Raw genomic sequence first — 15,534 nt, 5'->3', positions numbered from 1 at the left:
CATGGACCCTGCAAAGGTTGAGGCAATACAATCAAGGCCACCTTTGAGGAATGCGCATGAGATCCGCAGCTTCTTGGGTTTATGTTCTTACTACAAGAAGTGTGTACACAAGTTTGCTGAAATTGCATCTCCATTGCATGCCTTGTAGAAAAAGGATGTGCCATTTAGATGGACAACAATGGAAATTTCAGCATTTAAAAAGTTGAAGAAAAAGATGACTTCAGTTCCTGTGCTTGTGTTGCTTGATCTAAGGAAGTCATTCATAGTTCAATGTGATGCATGTGGTAACAGCATTGGGGCTGTTCTTATACAGGACGGCCAAGTTGTGGCTTACGAGAGCCGAATTCTCCACGGTGCAAAAAAGAATTTGCAAGTCTATGAGAAAGAGCTCTTGGCTATAATTCATGCACTGTCTATGTGGAAACCTTATTTGTTAGGGGCTGATTTTACAGTGTAGACAGACTATCAAACTTTGAGGTACTTTCTGACACAAACAAAGTAGTTAGATAAGCATATGAGATGGGCAAATTTTCTCTCTATGTTTCATTTTCAGATTGTACATATTAATGGGAAAAAGAATGTTATGGCTGATGCATTGTCATGTAAGCCACAAATTTCAGCCATTAACACGATTTATCACACTGAGTTGGATGCCATGAAAGAGCAATATATTGCTGATTCGGACTTTGCTAATGTTTATGATCAGCTTTGCAATGGACAAAGGCATGAACACTTAGTGCTAAAAGATGGATTTCTGATGATGCATGGATGACTGTGTGTCACAAAGTAGTTAAGGTCTAGAGTTATCACTAAAAATCATGCTCCTCCGTATGTAAGACATAGAGGATTGAAAAACGTCTTTAGAGGTTTGAGAGAGGCATTTTAGTATATTCAGCTTGCAAGAGAGAGGGAGGATGAAATTGGTCTGTGACTCATATAAAGCGGTAGTTCCTTCAATTAATACTTGGTCTTTTCACACACACAAACAAACAGAGACCTCACTCCCTCCCTCAACACCAGATTGGGCCCGAAGACTAGTGCCCCTCTCGCTATTTCTTTATCAATTAAAAGATGGAAAGTTACAAAAATAAAATATTCCAAAGAACAAAACCTATGAACAATTGGGTTTCATCTTTTCTGAGCAAATTCCAGCTGCATAAGGATAGTACATGAAACCAGCCTTCCTTCTTGGAATGGGTGGTGATAACCTGATTAAGCGCTTAATTACAGTAACAAATAAATGCACATAACATGAAATACACACTTTACCATAACATTCGAGGACAGTAGACTCCCTGTTGGCCCCAAAACTGGCGCCCCTTGCGGTATTTCTTTAGCCTCATTCAATTGGAAGGAGTACAACTTGAGATTCTTCAATCTCCTCCTGCTAACCAATTGCTCTTGCTGTCATCAATGACTAGCAAGCCTTTTGGGTCATTTGCCCCTTTATTCACCCAAGACTTCTTCTCCAATTTAACCCTTGGTTGGCCAAATGCTGTCCCAAATCAATTCAGGATGGGTTAGCCCCTAAAATCCCTTGATAATCCTCAATTATCAGCTGCTGATTTCAGTCCCTTGAGCCTTCAATCTCTGGCACGGATCCCAAGGTGGCTGCTAAACCCTAATTTCTGCTGTAAATTAGGGTTTACTGCAGAAATTACAGATCAGCCCACCAAAAATGGCTGAGATCTCCTCCGAATGGCTAAGAATTGCTGAGAATGGCTGAGCATAGGCTGAAGGAGATGAGAGAATGCTGTAGAAAGAGAAAATTCTGAGATTTGTCTCGAAGAACTGATCAAAATCAGCTGCTGCCCTGCTGTACCTGCCCCAAACGAATGCACCAACAAAAATAGGAGCATCAGAGACTGTGATCTTCAGGAGAAAGTGCATCAGCAGCAATTGTCAGCTTCCCAAGGTCAAGAATATGCAATCTCCATCACCAAATGGGTCTCCAATGGCTGGGAAATGGCCCCAAAAGCTGGCAGCAACAATCCAACACCTCTTTCCAACAGCTCCAAAATGAAAAAACGAGATTTCCCTCTCCCTTCAGCCCTTCCCCCACTTGCATGGGAAAGTTTTGCCAAGTGGCAGCTTTCTTAATCTATTTTCAGCTATTTAATTAATTTTCTCAACCCTTAATCCATGCCCAAAAAATTGACCTTGCAAATCCAAAAATTAATTGCCTAGGCCATTTGCAACCCAAAGTGGTTCCATGCATTTATTGACCCTTGGACAAGCATTAATCCATTAATTAATGCCTAGTCCCTAGTGTCACCACTGACACTTAATGGCCAATTAATGGTCCTAGGGACAAACTGACACCGGAATTCACCTAGAATCTAACAAGTGTAACTTATTACAACTTTTGCCTTTGACACCCATCTTTTTCACAGGGTCCTTCGGCCTTCAACTGTGAAAAAGTAGCTTGCACCTCACATGTGCAACACGTGTATCTTTTAATTGCACGTTTGATTAATCCTTTAATCAAATGTAAATTAAACATAAGCAAAGCATCCAATTTTCATGTCCTCGTGACAGTACAGTATGACCAGAAAACATCCATTTTAGGAAAGCATTTTCTGTGACCATAACTCGATTCATGTGCAGAATTGCAGTCTGCAAAACTCTGTATTTCCTGTTCTTACTATCCAACATATCCAGAACAGCTTCCCTTTTTAGAAAAGCATTATCTGTGACCATAACTCAATGATTCATGTGCAGAATTGCAGTCTGCAAAACTCTGTATTTACTATTCTTACTGTCCAGCATATCCAAAACAACATCCCTTTTACCCTGGCATCATTCCAACAGTAAAACAGTCCCACAAACAGCACTAAATCAGAGCCGAAAAACCCTGTTCCTGTGTGGCATGGTCATCCTTTTTTTAGTTCCTGCATTGGAGAAGCCAACAGCTGCTCCTGAACCTGGACAGTCAGGCTCTTGCCTCAGCAGAAGTGCAAAGAAAACACAGAACTGTACCTTCAATGGAATCACCCCATCATGCAAGAGAATAGAGAGAGAGAGAGAGAGTTGACCAAAGGGAGCAAGCTCTGCGTCCGTACATGAGTCAGAGACGAAGAAGTACTCTCCATAGCTAATGTACTTGCAGCAATCTGCCCTAGCTTCTCAAAACTTCACTCTTAGATCTGCCCCTCCTGCCTATTACGTTTTTTCTAATGCTCTCTCTCTCTTTTGGGAATTTGTGCCCAAATTGTGGCATATGGCATACATGTAACAATTTTCCCGTTTAAACCTTACGGTCTAAAATTCTCCATGATCGGTGCAAAATTTGACCTCGGCACAAACCAGAGAATTAATCCTCATGCAAAAATAGAGACAATGATGTGAACAGATTCAGGGGTCCAAAAATAGTAACTCCCTAAATTTTAGGAATGATAACATCTGCATTCCTCAAGTTATTTTAAGCAACTTTTATCATTGTAACCACATCAAAAAGTGCAATGTGGCTCAGTTACAGTGACTTTTATTCCGTGAGCATTCTTACATGTGCATCTTCTGTCTTGGCCAAACTCATTGTCCTACACCATCTCCAATGGCTAAGTACACAGTCCCAAACCACTGGCATTTTATTTTTTAGTGCCCATTCAATCCGGTCCCAAGGCTCAAACAAACCATTAGTCCAATTTGTCCCAATGGCTACCTCTTCTGGCCATGCAAAGATCCTGGCTTAATCCAAGAGAACTCTGGGGGTAAAAAGCAACAGCAACTAAAAAAGAAAAATAAGGAAAGCAACTGCAAAAAGTATCACTACCTGGTAACAGAGAAGATACTACTAGTCTAATTTGCAACCATTGGAGAAACTTCTGAGGCAATCAAGGGTAGGAGAAGACCAATCAATAGCAGGTGACAGCATCTATAGGCTGCTGAGACAGGGCAGCAACAATAAATGACTGATTTTCTTCTATTCTTTGCATCTACAAGCTGTTGAGATAGGGCAGTAGCAGTAAATGATAGATTTTCTTCAGTTTGTCTGAATTTTCTCTCTCCTAAGCATTCTCTCTCATCTCCCAGCCTTTCTATAGCCTTGCTCCAAAGATTACAGTATTGAAATCACCAAAGACTGAGAAATCTCAGATTTCTCTACTATAAACCCTAATCTGCAGCAAAATTTAGAGTCTAGCAACAACCTCGAGAAGCAAGCCAAAATTTGAAAGGTCCAAGACTTCGATTTAATAGGGCTGAAGCTATTTTTAGTCAAATTCAAGTGGAGGGACCAATAAATCAATGAATTTGGGGCATTTTTCATCTCCATCAAAGCGAGTGAAGATAATTGACTGCCCAAATCAAGGAGCAAATTAGATTGAAGACTTGCTAGTCATTTTGGATGGCAGGGGGATTTGTAATACCGAAAGGAATTGGGAGAATCCCATCATACATCAACTTCTTCTTCAATTAAGTTAAATAAATACCGAAAGGGGTGACAGTTTTGGGACCAACAGGATGTCCATTGTCCAAGTTTGTAAGTTACTTTGCATTTCTCAATTTCGTAATAAATGTTCCTAGTGTAACTAAGTTGTAATTAGGGAATTACCACCCATCCACGGAAGGAAGGTTGGTTCCATATGTACACCAAGGTGGTGTGGGTTGGTGGTATGGAATGCCAACCCTTGGGATGTGGTCATGACCCAAAGTGCTATTTGCTTGTTTGGCTCTATGGCTAGAAGATGAGTTTAATGTCCAGTCCCCTATATTCACAAATGTGGCTTGTATCATGTCTCATGCGCAGGTTAGATCCTAGGGGGATGTTTCACCGTGCATACCAATAGAGTCTCTCAAACAACCTCTAAAGTTTGAATCACACTCAATATACAAATAATCAGATTTAGGAAGGACTCTACGGCTACTATATCTCCAATTGCGTTTAGCCTATTCAAAAGGACATTCATAAGCCTCTCTAGTCCCATGAAACAATCGTAATCACTTGATTTCATCCTATCATTCTTTTCTAGACACTACAGCATCTTTCATTTTTTGTTTTCTCCGTCTCAAAAAGTCATAATGCTATTCTAGAAGTATCACTCATGGTACCTATTTGTGCTTTCTTAGCTAAGACGTGTACAAGTAGATACAGCTATGATAAACATGTAAACTACTTATAAGAGGGAAAAACTTGATTACTAGCCTCCAATCGATCTCCTCATTACTTCTACAATCACCGAAAGAACAAAAAGTGAATTACTAACCTCTTCAGTGATCTCCTCATCAGAATCATCAGAATCATCCTCTTCTACTCCTCTTTTCAACTCCTTGACTCTCAAATGGCCACGGATTTCTTCAGAGGTCATATCTTCATCCTCTTTGGGTTTCTTATCCTCCTTTTTTCTCAAATCAATCCCTCCCAACTGGTATAGTGTGTTGCAAGCCTTCCTATAGTCTTCTGCCAGTTTCTTGTTTTGCCAAAAGCTCTTACCCCTGAGCTGAAACCCTGACTTAAGTTCTTCCTCCTTTTTACTTCTATGGTCTCGTTGCAAATTGGCAAGCCTGGCCTTTATCTTCTCTTGCATCATCTCCATTTCATCTCTGCCAAGCCCGGTTCTTGACCGTTTGACATCCAACCCAATAGGTTCGGTGCTCCCTTGACCATGTTTGCCCAGGGCAGCTCCTGGGCTATACCCCATTTGCTGCAACATCTTGAAGCCTTTATTAGAAGAAGAGATGGCCACGTTGAGGCTCGCGGATCGATGAAGGTCCTCTGCTTTCTGATCTTCTTCACGCTTCAGTTTCTTCCTCTGTTGTCGGCTGAGCTTCTCTCTGACAGGGGCAGAGGAGGCCTGCAAAATTTTGTCACTGCATGTCAGACTTTGTCTACTGCATCAACAATCACGCAAGCAGCTGTGCCTGAGATTAATATGAGGACGGAACGTACAGAGGAGGGTGAGGAGCCTGAGGCCGTTGGAAGGAGGTCCTGCGGCTGAAGGAAGCGAGAGAGGTCGCCCAAATAGTCGTCCTCGTCATCTTGTGCCATCGTCCTTCAGCAACTACGAGTCGCGTTCCCAACTGTATGACACTCATGTCCCAGCGGTACCTCTGAAACGTTAGTAGAACAAGACGGCAAGTGGCTGTTAAGGGATATTCTTAAGGACACCAAAGGCCGATTAATGTTACATCTGGGCGGCTCGTGTGCACACATGGCATCTCCAGCAAATGCAGACCTTCATAATGACAAGCAAACATGATGATCATCATGAAACGCACTGGGGTAAAGGGGGCAGTATAGTGGTAGCTAATTGGCCTCCGTCGAGAGTTTGATGTAGCAAAGATTTGGAGAAATCCTTTTATACAAAGGTAGGACAGAGCAAGGCCCTTACGGGGAGAAAATAAATTTGATGCTCTACACTACACCACACAACAAGATCGAAGCCTAGGAATTTTTAAATTGCAATTTAAAAAAAGCATGTTAAATAGTTGCAACCTTGGGTCAATGGAGAAACAGGCTTCATGGCAACATTAGATTACTCCATGATTTCTCTCATGGCACATTGTTGTAAAGGGGGCCATCACTTTATTGGTCCCCCTTACCCTAAAGCATGCAAACTGCCAAGGTAAGCCAACATGGTGAAGCAATGCATATAGACTTCCTCACTCATGCTCGACATGATGAGGTGGATATGATGGAAATGGAAAAGCAAGTGTGAGAACTCAAGGCATTCTCTAAGAGAAAGAAGGGCCCGATTTAGGACAAGAAGAAGGCCTCTCAAGCTCCTGTTACATTCTCTATGCATATATTGGCTTTTTCATCAATGGGGTAGTCATTCACTTCATGGGGAGGATCCCATCAAAGGATGAATTCAAAAGGTGGTTCCTATCAACTTACAATGCAAGAGCCTCTTTGCTCCAATACAGATTTGTGGGACAAGGGCTATTCTTCACACTAGTGGCGCTCATCCAAGAACATGACCGAAACTAGCTTCTTCAGTTGGATGTAGAGGTAGCTACATTTATATTGTAGCTTGGTCACCTAGGTATTGGATGATACCTTGGCACAAGAGTGCCTTGCGTGGATCTTTTTCCCTAGGTTCACCAATTGGATGGATAGCAAGCTTAGTGTCCTAGTTAAATCCTTAGGCAAAGTATTGTACATCCCGATTACAAGTCTGAAAGGAGGGTGTGTGTGAAGCCCCAAGAGTTCTTGGAACTTTTTGACTCACATGAGCTTGAAATCATGATGTCAAGTTCTCCTTCTTCCCTAACTCCTACTACTTGTGCCATGAAGTCAGAAACTTACTCAAGACTACCCCAAACAACCAAATGTAAAAGGCAAAAGAAACACAACAACATGCGACAAGAGAAGTAGAAAAGAATGTGCCAAAAAAAGACATGCATCCCTTTGAGAAAATGAAAGTGCCTACTAATAAGGGTGGCAAACAAGAAGCACCTCAGCATGCAAGTAGAAAGGAGGATGCCAAAGGTAAATACTGTTGAGATATCGAGCTCCACTCGTGATATGCCAGGGTGACTGTTGTGCATTTATATCACCGACGTGTCAGTTGCAGATGCGGTTGGTACACCGCCCATGAATAATAGCTACATGACAGCTATCCTTATCTACTCTAGTTCGTGGCTCAGTTTAGTATGCCACCTTAGTTAGTTGAGTTTGGTTTGAGACCCATATATAGGGTTCTTCTATTTCTTTGTATGAGAGTTCTTTTTGGCTTACACAACTAAGAATGGGAAAACTGTTTTTAGCCTCCACCTTTGTGTGTATTCCCCCATTGTGCAAGCAAGAAAGCTACAAGTGAGACTCCTTCCTTCTCTCCCACAATCTTGACAAATACTAGGGAGATGGAAGCAAAGCCCCCCACATCCATGGTATTGAGACAATAAGAAAATGACTATCCAAGTAAGAAAGCTAACTCCGAGGTGTCAAGAGGTAAGAAGAAAATTTATCTTAAAAGAATAGCCCAATTACCTCTTGTGGACTACAACATATATGCAACTGTGTATGGAGAGGAGGATTTTGATGATTCTAATAGCCTAGTTTTATGAGTAATATAGAACACATTCGTGCATTTAATGGAACATCCACAAGCTTTGCATGGACAAGGAAAAGATGGTGTGTTATAGCATTTGAAGAAGAGAAACCCAAGATATTGGCACTATGAGAAATCAAAATGCAACAAGGAGATGTGAGTGAGAAGGACTCCTCATCATATACTACAGAGAAAGGGTGGCATGATTCTTTTGATCAAAGAGACCTAGACACCCTAAGTCATGTAGAAAGACAAGCAAGGGTATATGTTAGCAATTGTAATGCAAGTTGGACATGAGGTGTTGAACATAGTGTCTGTGTATATACCTAACATGTCATCTTTCAAAGCAAAGAAGTGGTGCATGCTAGAAACCAATATCTCACAACTCCCTACTTGATTATAAAGGACTTCAATATGACAAGAAACCAAATCACACACATCGTGGATCATATTAGTGGAGGAGAAGTTTGCATGGGGTTCTATATGTCTAGCTCATGATCTTGTTAACATGCAGCACATATCGGTTAGCTTAGATAAGCAACTCTACATGTGGCACAAACATCTAAAAGGAGATGCTTGGAGATCTACAAGGCTAGATCATGCTTACACCAATCATGGCTCTTGTAAAGTTGTCCCTAAGCCCAAATTGCAATTGTTGACAAAGATCACTACCTTTGATCATGCCCCAATAGAGATGATGTTTCGAATGCTTCAGGTGGAGGGGATAAATAATGGCCCATCATTGTTGACAAAGATCACTACCTTTGATCATGTCCCAATAGAGATGATGTTTTGAATACTTCAAGTGGAGGGGATAAATAATGGCCCATCATTGTTCAAGCTCAACAATTCGTTCTTAAAAGAAAGAGGCGTATTTAAGGCAAGTAAAGATTGCATTGAAGCAAGCATTATCAAGCATAGCTTCACCCTTTCAAAGGATAAAGAAGTGCCTAGAAGCAATATCTACTGCCTCCAAAATGTTGAGATGTTAAGCTCAACATGAGCTAACACTCACGTACCTAGATGACCGTTTTCGCATTCATATCACTGACATGGTTAGTACTTGCATTAGCATATCCTTCTAGTGATACTTTACACCTAGACATCAGTTAGTCCATCTACTCAAGTTATAATATATCTATCTAGTTATCTTTCTAGTTAGCATGTTCACAGTATGGACCACTTGGGTATTATGAATACTATACTCTCTATTTATTCTTGGTAGATTGTTATAGTGAAGAAGAAGAAGAAGAAGAAGAAGAAAGACTAGGACCTTTCAAGTTCCTATTTTATGTGCATTCTTTGTGTGTTATGTGTCTTGCAAGAGCTTAAGCTCCCTCTCTCTCCCCTCGTCTTTTCATGGTATTAGAGCAGCATCTAGGCAAGGAGTTGTGAGTTGCAAGCACAAGAGTTTACAAGAAAGCCTTGCTGTGGAGTGCACATGTGGAAATATCTTTCATGTGATCTCCGATTAATGAGCCATCTTCGTAAGATTGGAGTACTCAAGGAGTGTAGCAAACCTTTGGGTCTACGTTTGGTCTGATTTGGGGAATTGGTTTCACATTCCAAGTACCTTTCGGTCCTCGTTCGAGAGTTAGAGATTGTTTGTATGCGAATCCGATAAGGTTCGTGAACTTTGCAAATCTTGGCATTACACAAACAGTTTGCATGTGTTGGGTGTCTTAGACAATATATGAAGATTGTCAAACATAACAGGAGTTGTTCAATATATGCTTAAATTAGCAAGTTATTAATAATTGCAAATGTTTGGATTTTTTTGCATAGTGTTTGATGGATTTAATTAGATTGACAGTGGAGAAGCTTGATATGCATAACTTCCATGCTTGGAAGTTGAGATTAACCAATTTTCTTATTGATAAATGTTATTGGGACTACATTGAACGAGATAATGTCTAGGCTCTAGAGTTACAAGAGGAAAATGCCTTGGCCACGTTTGAGTAGGCCAAGGCATTTAAGGAATGAAACTAGGGTACTCAAAAAGTAATGTATTGACCTTCCATTAGTGTTTTAAACAACATGTTGGGCATATATAGGATACAAATAGCCCTACAAAAACATGGAATAATCTGTTCAAGCTATTTGGTATAAATACCAAAGCTAGAAAGTTGCAGTTGAAGATTGAATTTAACAATATCAAGCATGGAAATCTATCTTTATCAATGACTACGCATTGAAAATTAAGAGCATTGTTAAAGCGCTTGGATCTATTAAAGTATAGGCTAATGATGATGATGATATAATGGTTGCATGTTTGGATGGTTTAGGTGAGGAGACTTAGCAATTTTTGAACCTCCATCAACACAAGCGACACCATCCTTAATAATGAAAATCTAATATCTATGTTGATATTAGAAGAGAAAAAACTAGGAAAATGGGAGAAGGCATCATAAAAATTATGCATCTGCCAATAACCAAGTTGATATAATGAGAAGTTATTTGTTATGTAGTATATGATGAATGCAGTGAATGCAAATGCATTAGCAATAATGACTAATGATGTATGGTATGTGGATTCAGGTGCCTCTAACTATATGATATCTCATGGAGAATGGTTTAGAGAAATGAAAAACCTTAAAATGCTTGGTTTTATAGAAAGAAATGACAATATCAGACATACTATTGCTCATCTTAGATGTCCCATTGTTTATGCAAGATGGAAAAGTTAAGTGTTTGATTGATGTATTGCATGTGGCTAATGTCACAATGAACTTGGTTTCTGTTGGGGAAAATGGTTGAATAGGAATTCCAAGTAAAGTTCAATCAAAGTGACTGCTTTGTAGAGGATTTCATGAATGGATGTGAACTAGTTGCAAAAAGCAAGCTGTAGGAAGGATGTTTACTTTGGATATAAATGTTGAACTGAAGACTGTTATGTTTGCACAAGGTGCAAGAGTTGTGGCTAATATTGACATTTGGCATAAATGTTTTGCACATGTAAATATGTCACAATTGAAGAATATACACTCACATGAAATTATGAGGGGCTTGCATAAGTTCAAAGTGCTTAATATACAGAAAGTGTATGAAGCATGCCAACATGGAAAATAGACAAGGTATGCATTTTCTTATGATAAACATGTAAGCAGGTATTTCATTGATGTTGTATATTCAAATGTGTGGGATTGTACAAAATGATACATCAATGGTTGGATGTAAGTATTATATAACCTTTATTAATGATCATGCAAGGAAAGTATGGGTGTATTACATGAAGGAGAAAAGTAATGTGTTCTCTTACTTTTAGGATTTTTTTTATAAAAAATCTAGTTGAGAAACAAAGAGATGTGTCGAGTAGGTACTTGAGGTCAAATGGAGGGGAAGAATACCTCCCCAATGAATTTAGTGATTTTCTAAAATAACATAGAATTTAGAGGTAGTTTACATATATGTATACTCCGCAACAAATTGGTGTTATTAAAAGGAAGAACATGTTCATTGTAGAAATTGCACGAGCCTTAATGGCGAAAAAAAACATGCCTCATTATATTATTGGGATAAAGCTATCTCTACAACTGTGTATATTATGAATAGGACTCCCACTACTATAGTGCATGATGTGCTACTAGAGGAGAAGTTTACTTGCAAGAAACCAAAAATTGTCACATGCTAAAGTATTTGGATGCATTGCATACATGCATATTCTTAATGGGCTAAGAAATAAGTTGGATTCAAAATCTAAAAAGTGTGTATTTGTTGGGTATTCCCTTGATCAAAAGGGTTGCATGTGTTATAATCTAGCTACATGCAAGATATGGATGAGTAGAGATGTTGTATTTGATTAGATAAACAATTGGTATGCTATTGAGAAATAAATCGTTGCATATAATGTAAAAGAAAAGTGATTATAGAAATATGAATCCACATTCATAAACATTAAGTGGGCCAAAAGAGTCCTCTTTTAGTAGGTCTACTGATGAGAGACCATGGAGTGGCGGGTTGTGTGCAAATAATACTCCTACAAGTGCAGAAAATGTATCACAGAAGAGAACAAAAAAAGTGGTTGAGCCACTTGGTGTGCCAGATGTCTCTACAAGCTATTCACATGTAAATGGTGAGTTTGATGGCTCATATTAGAGTATTAATGAGGAGTTTGATATTTATGGATAAGGAGTTTGGTATTTTGGTTGTTCATACACCTAGTGTTGCTATGAGATTTGTTGTGTGAGCAAAGCACTATGTTCTGCAAGTAAGACCCTTAGGGGTTTTTCCACTACTTTTTTTTGGGCCCCATTTTAGACCCACAAGGTTGCCGATATAATTTCACGGTATATTAAGATTTCGATTGTGTCCACCGAAAGTGGATACACATGTTATAGATTTTGCATCTATAAGTTTTGAGGTTTCTACCAAGAAGCAAACACAAGTTTTATTTGCAAATAGGTTGCTGATTACATGTATTGTTGAGCAAGTAATGAAAAAGACTACTTGGTGTGTTATTGTGCACTTGTTATAAAAGTCTACAGAAGACTCACTTGGTATTTTGTATCAATTTTATAATAATGGCAAAGAACAATGGAAACCCCATCATTGACAAGTCGAACAAGAACAACTACCCATCATGAAAGTTTCATGTCACGAGCTTCCTTATTGGAAAAAGCCTCTTCAAGTTTATGTCAAGTGAAGAAAAGGAACGAGCTAAGTAATCCTATGATTTTAGAAGAATTAAAGGCATGCAAAGAATGGAATGTAAAAGATAAGAAGACAATATATTGGCTATTTGCAGTCATTGATAATACTATGCTGGGGCATATTAAAAATACAAAAACTTCACATGTAGCTTGGATAATATTTGAAAATATGTTTTTAGTCAATACAATACTGGTGACAACCAGCAAAATAGGTTAAATCAACAGTTTTGTGATATGTAAGTTTCAGGAGGCCATGGCAACTTTAGAGGTAGGGGAAGCTCTAGAGGAAGAGGTGGATGGTAGAACAAAGGCTCTAGCAATTCTGATATTGTTTGGCAAAATAGATCATATTACAGCCTAATGTTATATTGCAAGATATAACAAATGATGTATGCTCTAGGAGAAAGGTTCAAAATCCCACAAGCACAATGAGGAAAGTGGAACTATCTAAAGGCTATAAAAATATTTACTTGGCTCTCATTTCAATGCAATATATAGTACTTTGCTTTTGTGTCAACTCAAGACTATGTTTATGAGTCCAAGCTAATCAAACTTGGAACCTAATTCACTTGAGTTACAATCTCTAATTTCAATCATGTATCACGTTTATGACTTGCGTCCACCATAGCCAATCTAACTCTTGATTCATATTTCTTAATATGTTATGAGAGCTGGCTGAGTTAGGTAGCTAGTGGGCATACTCTCTCAACTATTTCCTTTCTTATCCTCTTCTCTACTCAACTCATCAAACCATCTACTCCCCATCTCAATCTCCCAAGCTACATGTGGTGATTCCTAGTTCAATCAAGAAGCTTGGTTCAAACCCATATTGGAGGTGCTAAGAAAGTGAAAGGTGAGAAGGATCGAAGCTTGCATGCGAGCTATGGCGGGAGAGCAAGAGCAAGAAAGAGAGAGACAAGAAATGGGAACTCCAACAGTCACAATGTGTGACCGGGCCTTCCTTTATTTACTAGTCACTAAATGAATGTAAAGAATAAAGTGACGTGACGGGCGCCCGCCACCTGCAGTGTGCAATGGCGGGTACTGTCAGTGTAGTAATACACGGGGCGACACGGCGGAGGCGCCTTTACCCCAACAACCTCCCACTTAAAGGCGAATCTACCCTAGTGAGAGAGAAAAGGAAAGAAAAAGACAGTACAACTGTACATAGGTACAAGGGATGAGGAAAGGCAACATCTCATCCAACGCCCATTAATCTCCTAAGGAAGGCAAAGCACTCAGTAGTGAGGCTTTTCGTGAGCAGATCTGCAGGATTCTCGTCAGTGGAGATCTTGACAAGGTCAACAGACTTGTCCTCCATGACACCACGTATGAAGTGATACCTCACTCAATGTGTTTCGTCTTCGCATGGAAGACCAGATTCTTAGCCAACTGAATGGCACTCATAGAATCCGAATGCAGTGTAGGTATAGCATCAATCCCAAGGTTAGCAACTAGATGGCCTAGCCATATGGCCTCCTTGCAAGCCTCAGTGGCTGTAACATACTCGGCCTTAGTGGTAGACAAAGCCGTACACTTCTGAACCTTGGACATCCAAGAGACAGCACCTCCAGCATAGGTGAATACATAGCCAGAAGTGGACTTCCTACTATCTGCATGTCCTGCATAATCGGAGTCAGTGTATCCCACGACCCCTGTATCCTGACTGCCATAGCAAATACACATATCTGTTTTGCCCTTCAGGTACCTCATGATACCCTTCACAGCATCACAATGTTTCCTGCCAGGTGTAGCCATATAGCGTGCCACAACACCAACTGCAAAGGCAATATCTGGACGAATGGCTATCATGGCATACATCAAACTGCCCACGGCTGAAGCATAAGGGATCTGGGCCATCTCGGCCCTCTGCTCATCTGTCTGCGGACAATCGGCCTGTGATACCTTCACATAAGAAGGCAATGGACAGCCAATAGGCTTTATGTCCTGCATGCGGAAGCACTCAAGGACTTTATGAATATACTCCCTCTATGACAAGTAGAGGAGTCCTGATGCCTGTCGCGTCTAATGCGCATACCAAGTATGTGAGAGGCCTGTCCCAAATCCTTCATCTCAAAGCTCTTCTTCAGCTGAGATTTAAGAGCATCTAGCTCATCATGAGCTTTCCCTGCTATCAGCATATCATCCACATAGAGTACCAAAATAAGCAATGAACCATCATGGGCTTTCTTGTGTAAAGACACGGATCCATAGCACTCCTGTTGTAGCCCTGTGACTGCATAAAGGCATCAAACTTATGATACCAATCCCTAGGTGCCTGCTTCAAGCCATAAAGACTTTTCTTCAACTTGCACACTAGGTGCTCCCTGCCAGGTTCTGCAAAGCCCTTAGGCTGCTCCATATAGATCTCATAATGCAAGTCCCCATGTAAGAAAGCCGTCTTGACATCCATCTGATATAGATCTAAGTCAAGCTGAGCAACCAAAGCCAAGACTAAGCGCAGGGTGATCATCTTAACCACAGGAGAAAAGATCTCATCAAAGTCTACACCATGCTCCTGCTTAAAACCCTTTGCTACCAATCTAGCCTTGTATGCCGGCTTGGGGTATCCATGGGTACTTTTTAGCTTGTACACCCACTTGCATGGCAAAGCCTTCTTGCCCTTAGGCAAGGCAACCAAATCCTAGTCTCATTTTTATGCAAGGAGTCGATCTCAGACTGCATAGCCCTCTCCCAGGAGTGACTGTCACCCCTGCGCATAGCCTCATCATAAGTGAAAGGCTCTCCTGCATCTGTAACCAAAACATAATGCATAGAGGGCTGAAATCTATCAGGTGGACGTTTGTCTCTAGCAGACCGTCTCACTGCAGGCTTTGTTGCCTGCCCAGCTGCCTGTCCAACACCTTGACCATGAGCATCTGCTGCAGTTGTAG

At 40.4% G+C, this 15,534-nt stretch overlaps 1 protein-coding gene across 2 annotated transcripts in view; it reads right to left on the bottom strand.

The window, feature by feature from the left end:
• Window positions 1–6,244, bottom strand: part of LOC148028692 (D111/G-patch domain-containing protein) — a 38,843-nt gene extending 32,599 nt beyond the window's left edge. Inside the window, exons 1-2 of one of the 2 annotated variants that reach the window (XR_015692316.1) lie at window positions 5,888–6,244; window positions 5,205–5,792 (exon numbers count right to left, since the gene is read on the bottom strand). Coding sequence is in view for 1 of the 2 variants with exons in the window: in XM_087687484.1 (XP_087543610.1) it covers window positions 5,205–5,792; window positions 5,888–5,986 (687 nt within the window). In the remaining variant the exon portion in view is untranslated. The remainder of the gene's footprint in view (window positions 1–5,204; window positions 5,793–5,887) is intronic. The other variant, XM_087687484.1, reaches the window with a different exon arrangement.
• Window positions 6,245–15,534: the final 9,290 nt, after the last annotated feature.

This window comes from Lygodium microphyllum, chromosome 11, assembly GCF_053477565.2.
Source record: "Lygodium microphyllum isolate KBCC chromosome 11, Lygodium_microphyllum_v1.1.10, whole genome shotgun sequence".
Classification (NCBI taxonomy): domain Eukaryota; kingdom Viridiplantae; phylum Streptophyta; class Polypodiopsida; order Schizaeales; family Lygodiaceae; genus Lygodium; species Lygodium microphyllum.
Note: the sequence above shows the minus strand (reverse complement) of the source record. Positions and strands in the feature narration are given on the sequence as shown.